Source organism: Solanum tuberosum, unplaced genomic scaffold, assembly GCF_000226075.1.
Source record: "Solanum tuberosum cultivar DM 1-3 516 R44 unplaced genomic scaffold, SolTub_3.0 scf00479, whole genome shotgun sequence".
NCBI classification, from domain to species: domain Eukaryota; kingdom Viridiplantae; phylum Streptophyta; class Magnoliopsida; order Solanales; family Solanaceae; genus Solanum; species Solanum tuberosum.
The window spans coordinates 137,782-144,885 of record NW_006239404.1 but is presented as its reverse complement, the minus strand read 5'-3'; the positions used below and the strand labels follow the sequence as shown (position 1 = coordinate 144,885).

Here is a 7,104-nt window from a genome sequence, read left to right as displayed (position 1 = left end):
AATATCATGTCATAAAATTATAAAATATTTGAAAAAAAACATAATCTATCAGGTCTAACTTAGAAAAATAGCTTGCAATGTAAAATATCGAGTCAATACTCCTAAAACAAATAAAATTGAAAATACAACATAAGTTCTAAATTCAAAACAAAAAAATTAACATAATACTCTTATGTCAAATTTCAACATAACATACATAAATATGATTTAAAAGAAAAGAAAAATGTATGTCCATAACTTTATTCAATAATGAAGTCTACTTTAATTCAAAAATTAGAATAATAAAATTATACTAATGAATTTTTTGTAGATAATACGAAAAATTGCATGGAATCACATGAAGTAAAGGTTGATCAATGAGAAGAAAATATAAATAATATTAAAAGAAAATATTAGGATAATAAAAATTAGAATTTAAAATAATAAAAATAAAAAATACATTAAAATGAAAAAAATAAAAATAGAAAAAAACGAAGAAATTAAAAAGTAATCACCTCATAATTACACCGTGTAATTACCAACAATTCACAGTCTCCCCCTTTGAATTGGAGAGTGTAATTACCCTCTACCAATTACACTCAATTAACTGCTGACCAGGTAATTACATGGTCAACCAAACATGACAGACAGTGTAATTATACCCAATTACACCAAATTCAGTTACCAGAGTGGCCTTCCACTATGGCAAACAAACAGCCCAGCGTAATTACTAAGATGTGTAATTACTAGGCTGGTAATTACTACCCTAATAATTATACTAATTCCAATTACCTGGCGGCTTTCCAAACAGACCCTAATAATTCTTTACATAAAATGCAGTAACAACAACTTACAAGTGGAGTAGTCCAAGAAGGTATTATATTGAAGCCTACAGGAGTTGCAAGATATGCAATGATGTGTTCACCTCGAGCCAAGGGCTTGTTGGGCACTAACACAAGTACATATCTTAGGGCACTTGGATAAAAGGTGCACTCCATCACAAGTTATTTTTGTCTATCCGCTAACCTTCCAGCCATCCACTTTCAGTTGGGTAAATGAAAGTTTAACCAAACTGTGTTACCTGGCCAATGGCGCTTTTATCGTCCCCATCCTAAGAAACCAATGGTGGAGGGGGCTCGTAAAATTCTTGGTCGTCCATAATTGATTTATGAGCAATCACAACAGGCCACAGTGTTGTAAGTGCCTCATGTTTCTACACATGCACCTCCACCTGAGGCCTCTACTTAATAATGCAGACTTTTTAGCCCCTAATTATAGTCAACAGGTTTCATATGGGATCAAGTTAAATCTTAATGCTCCACTGCCTAGTAGGTCAATTGAATCTATTAATTCATCAATTAGGAACACAAGTATTGGTGACAAAGAGGAGATTGACTTAGAGCTTAGGCTTTAGATCTTAATTTAATTTAATTTTCTATTTTGTATAGTTTATGTTTGTTGTATGAATTTTGTTTTGTCTAAGTTTATACTTTGAGTGTATTTTATTTCGTAAATACGATCTAACAAGGAATTAAATCTCATTTCAATAGAAGCGTCAAAAAGTGTTATTTTCCACTTAAGCTAAGGAAGAGTCGGGGGTTGTTGGATGTAACCACCCTCTTAGTCGTTTTATGAATTTTAGCCAAAAAATTTTATATTAACTATTTATTAACTTTTATAAATAATTTATGACTTGTGGGAATGAGTGACATGACTTTCAGATTAAATAATTTTGTTGCTAATAAGAATAGGAAAAGAAAAAAAAAGGGTCAAGCCCAAAATAATAATATTAATAAATAAATAAAATAGTAATAGGTTAAAGTTGGTTGCTGTTGTTACTTGTTCGCAGCAGCAGTACGCAGAAACATGGAAAAAAAATCTATAAGGCAGAGGAGAAAAAGAAAGGAAAGTGAGAAAAGAAAAGGAAAAAGAGAAGAGAAAATAGGATTTTCATCCCAAAACATCAAGGTAATTATTCTCATCATTTCTATTAATTTTTTTTTGTGATTATGAATAGATTTTTAGGATAGAAACGTGTATAACTTATACTAAATTAAGAAAATATAGTCTTAGGGTTCTTAGAATAAAATCTTGATTTGGGGGTCGAATAACGATCCATTTTAGCTGAAATTATGCGTGCGAGTTTGTTTCATCATCGGTGAACATAATCTGAAAGAAAATTTCAGATTTGAATTTGGTGGCTCGGGATGACTTTTTGACCCGATTTTTTAGTCGAAACTAAATATAGTAATATGGATGTCATTAGATTCGTATTCTTAAGAGGATTATATATTTGATAGATTGGAAACACTTTGAAGCATTACGAACACTTTGTGGCATGTGTTCAACTTTCGAGGTATGTTAAGACTTCCTAGACTTCGTTGAGGGACGTTTTCTAATTAAAGATTAAAAAATGGAATAGACAATGGGTAAGGGAGAAATATGAGGGTCTCATACCAATGGTGTGATAGGCATTGATATGAGTACCGATGTTATTAAAGGGAAATTTTTTACTATAATATGATAGATTGTAATTCGAGAATGTCAAAGCATATGAGCATTAGCTGATGTATTTAGTGACTTGATTTCTTTTGTGTGGTTGTGTTTCTTTATTGAACCCATATATTTGTGATAATTGAGGTGATTATATGTCATAGAGACACTTCACTTATTGAGATGCTTCATCATCCCCTTTGATTGATATCTTATTGTGCACATGCATTGACATGAGATTGAGTATGAGTAAAGGTCTAACACGTGGAGATCGCCCGTGTTAAGATCACGTTATGATTATTTTGGGCATGTGGAGATCGTACGTGCGAGGGATTGATTATGATTATAAGTTGGGCATGTGGAGATCGTTCGTGCTGGGATTGTTTGATTTTATGATAGTGTGTTGAGATCGTCCGCACAGACACGTGGAGATCGTCCGTGTTGTTATATGGACCTCGCGAGTCCCCTATTGGTCATGACCACTCGATGTATTTCCGAGGAGTATCACGTATATACGGTTGAGAGAGTACTTGGCATCTGAGGCATGTCATTTAATTTCATGGTGTCACATTGCATTGTATCCCATTACATCCCTCATTCTTGTTGATTATGTGCTTTATTAGTGGTTGGACATTGCGTGATATTTGTTTATTCTTATTTGATGAAACTTGACTGATAAGTATAATGAAGACTGGTAAATTAAAGGATGATTTTCTTATATACTCCTGTCACTAATTCTTCGTTGTCGGTCTATGAGATATACTGGGTACACGTGGTTTCATACTCATACTACACTTGTTGCACTCTTTTGTGGTGTAGATTGTATTTCGAATTTAAGCACATTTCTTGGAGCTTGAGTCTGAGTTTGGATTATCTTTGAGTTGTGGTGAGCAGCTTGGATATTCTGCGGCCCATACTTTCATCTAGGGTGTTCACGGTTTGGATAAAAACCGATCCAAACCGAAAAACCAAACCAAACCGATAAAATAAAACTGATTTTATTTGGGTTTGGTTTGGTATGGTTTTAGATTTTTGAAAACCGATAGTATTTGGTTTGGTTATGGTTTTATTCGAACAAACTCGAAGAAATAACCGAACCGAACCGATGAATTATATACATATATTTTATTAATATACATACTTAATATATTATTTTTATAAACAATTTTAAAGATCTTATACATATTTTCATTAAAATTTCTTTATAATTTACTTATTGAAAGCAAAAAAGCCCAAGATGAAACATTTATCTTATTGATTTCATGTATATGAGTGTCTTTATTGATAGTAAATTTAGTGATTGAAAGTTTAGTAATTTAAGTCATTCTAACTATTTTTCGTTTTGAATGGATTGTTATCACTTTTTTCACATTTTAAATAAATTGTTTCTTTTATTTTTGTGTATGGTTAATAACAAAATAACCGAACCAAACCAAACCGAAACCGATAATCACCAAACCGATAAATGTATATTATATTTGGTTTGGTTTGGTTCTGATAATTTTAAAACCGATTAAGTTGGTTTGGTTTTGGTTTTGACCAATAACCGATCCAAACCAACCCGTAAACACCCCTACCTTCATCTATCTCTATTTATTAGGTTGTTTTGGTATTCTAATAGGATATTTCTTATGTTTAAACTTATATAATTAGAGACTTATATTGACTTTTAGAACTCTTGTACTTATGACACTAAATCTTGGGGGTGATTTTTCAGTTTTTTGCAATTTATTTAAAAGACTTGGTATTTAAGATATTTGTTTTCTACTTACTTTTCTATATTTTAAGTTTAATTGGTTAACTTCTTCGGTTGGCTTACCTATCGGTTGGGAACATAGGTGCCATCACGACTTGTGATTTTGGGTCGTGACATTGGTAGAGTCTTTTTATCCCGTAGTTCATGCTTCTGCCGGGAGTTAAGCATGAGTAACTAACTACCCCTTGGGGGGATATCACCCAGTTAAGCGCAATATGTTTATATGGTGAACGGAGAGAGTAATATTGATAAGGGTAGTGCAGTAAAATAGTCATGTCAATCATTGTTTTCTTAATGTGTATCAAATCAAAATATGACAAGTAAAAGTGAATGGAGGGAGTAATATTTAAAAGTTTATCTAAAAGTACGTAAACAGAACAAATTAACGGGAAGACACTAAGAAGGGGAGGTAACAACTCTCATTCATGTAATTCTGGAAGAGTACAGCATTAGAGCTTGTTTATTAGTCATAAAACTTAAGCAATCATGTTGAAGCATAAAACTTAATAATAATGATGCTTATTTGTTTCATCTGTTGTCTGCCATGATACAATCAACCAGACATCACCATTGCTCTCGAAAATGCATACAAGTCTGACTAAACAGCAAATTTTTTGTTACATTATAGAGTATAATGATTGAAACTCCATAGCGGAATAAGCTGTTACAAATGCCCCTTAAACTGATCACCCTTAGTTACAAAACTTGTCATCTTTATGTACATCAAACAACGTTAGAAGAAAATACTTACACCCAATTATTTGGTAGAGAAAAATCATGGAAGCGGAAAGAAGATTCCCCAGCAGTGTCCCTGACATGCCTTAGTTCTGATTCATCACTCTGACTTCCTATCTCATCTTCAACTTCTAGAGGCAATGGCATCACCTGATTATCATTCGGTTGGCGCGCCAACCGAACTTCAGGTGGCAACGATGGTAGCATAGTCGGGGAAATAGTCCTCGGCCGATTAATCATACCAGCATTTGGCACGGGGACAGAACGGTCCCAAAGGAACACGTGCATAAGAATGGGAACCTTTGCATGTCGATGCAAAGACAATTTTTGACTCAGAGAGATGGTATCAAAGCACCTGACTGCCCCCGTTGGAGAAACGATCCATGGAAGTACCTTTTGGTTGGATATTCTTGATACAACTAAAAGCTTGCACTCTTTCCTTGCTTCTTTGTATAGATTGCTAAGCCCTGATCTTGATGAAGGTGCATCCTCATCACCTTCAGCTACTGATGATATGTGAATAAACCCCTAAAAAGAGAATAATAATGAGAAGTTAAAAACAATAGAATTTAAATATATGGTTAGTGAGATTTTACGTAATTAAAGTAAATTAATCTCATTCTAACCAGTATGTTCTAACTTTTAAGATCAAACACACATTACAATACTACATAATTTTGAGATACTAACATGGTCTAATCTTGAATGAACAATTGGTCAAGTTTGGCTTACAAAAATGATCTTTATCATAGCTAGTAAAAATGTGATATAAGATTATAGAAGATTTCTTCTTGTACTTTAACATATTACATCTAACTTCTCAAAATTATTGGATACAAGGTAAATATGTACACTAATGTTGTAAAATATGTACACTAATGTTGACATGCTAACAAGTTAAATATGTACACTAATGTTGTAAAATAATCAATGTTAAATTGTATGGATCGCGATGGAAGATAGAAGTTAGTTACCTCTTCTGTTCTGCTGATGGCAAATCCAAGTTTTACATCATTTTCTTTGATTATAATGTCAATAGGAATCTCTCCTCCAAGTGGGGAAAACCAAAGACGAACTGCTCGAACAACACCAATATCCACTCCATGGTAATCTTCAAAACCATACAAACTTGCGTTTGCAAGGTTTGATAAATCAGAAAGTGATCCGGCACTTACAGTGCACGAAGCTGTCTCCCCTGATATCTAAGAGAAAAGAAGTACAGAGGAATGTTAATTACTGTCATAACTTGATTTTACATAGATGAATGTTCAATATTAATAAATTTGCCATTTGTAGCAGAGTTAAGCAAAAATTATTAAGCAAATTACTGCTGGAGTCCCACATCTTTATATGCTCTTGTATAATCTTCCCCTCATGAGCTAACTTTTGGGGTTGACTTAGGCTTAAAATTCATTTCTTTACATGTTATCAAAGTCAGTCAGGCCCACCCAGTTCATTATTTCCGATGTTAGCCCCTGTAAACTTATATTCAGAACTGGACCCACACTTTGGAGAGGAGATGCACGTGCACCCGCTAACTTTCAAAAAAATCATATGTATATATATATATATATATATATATATATATCTTTTGAAAAATGGGTAGAAATTAGGATATAGTTAACAGTGCATCAATGAGAAGCATAGAAGTGCCCTTGTACTACTGGTACAAGCTAAAGATACAACCCTTGAGACCAGGGTTTGAATCCAACTAAAGCCCTTTTTTATTATTTTTATTTTATGTTTAGCTTAGATCTCGTATTTGAGCTAAGGTTATATTGGTGCACCCAAAGTCTTCAAATCTTGGGTTCGCCTCTGCTTATATTGTTCACGATCCAGATGTTTAGTCCTTGATTTTAGGCAATTCTCCCCTCATGATCCATGTTTATTTGGGTTGAGTTAGGGTTGCAAACATTGAACTTCAATATTTAAAATACTGGTGAATTAGGCGTTTAGACGATATTTAGTTGAGGTTGAAAGAAACAGTATGTGAACTTGAAGTTGTGTGTGAACATAAATTTCATCTTGAAAAAAAGATATTTTTTTTGTTTTGGGGTTGAGTTAGGCTCAAGATCCTTTTCTTTGCATGGTATCAAAGTTAGGCCCACCCGATTCATTATTTCTGATGTTGCCTGCCCACC

At 33.4% G+C, this 7,104-nt stretch overlaps 1 protein-coding gene across 1 annotated transcript in view; it reads right to left on the bottom strand.

Annotated features, from left to right (window-relative positions):
* Positions 1-4,670: 4,670 nt before the first annotated feature.
* Positions 4,671-7,104, bottom strand: part of LOC102583273 (uncharacterized) — an 11,108-nt gene continuing 8,674 nt past the window's right edge. Inside the window, exons 4-5 of the mRNA XM_006364185.2 lie at positions 5,938-6,165; positions 4,671-5,491 (exon numbers count right to left, since the gene is read on the bottom strand). Coding sequence (XP_006364247.1) covers positions 4,976-5,491; positions 5,938-6,165 — 744 coding nt within the window. The 3' untranslated portion in view covers positions 4,671-4,975. The remainder of the gene's footprint in view (positions 5,492-5,937; positions 6,166-7,104) is intronic.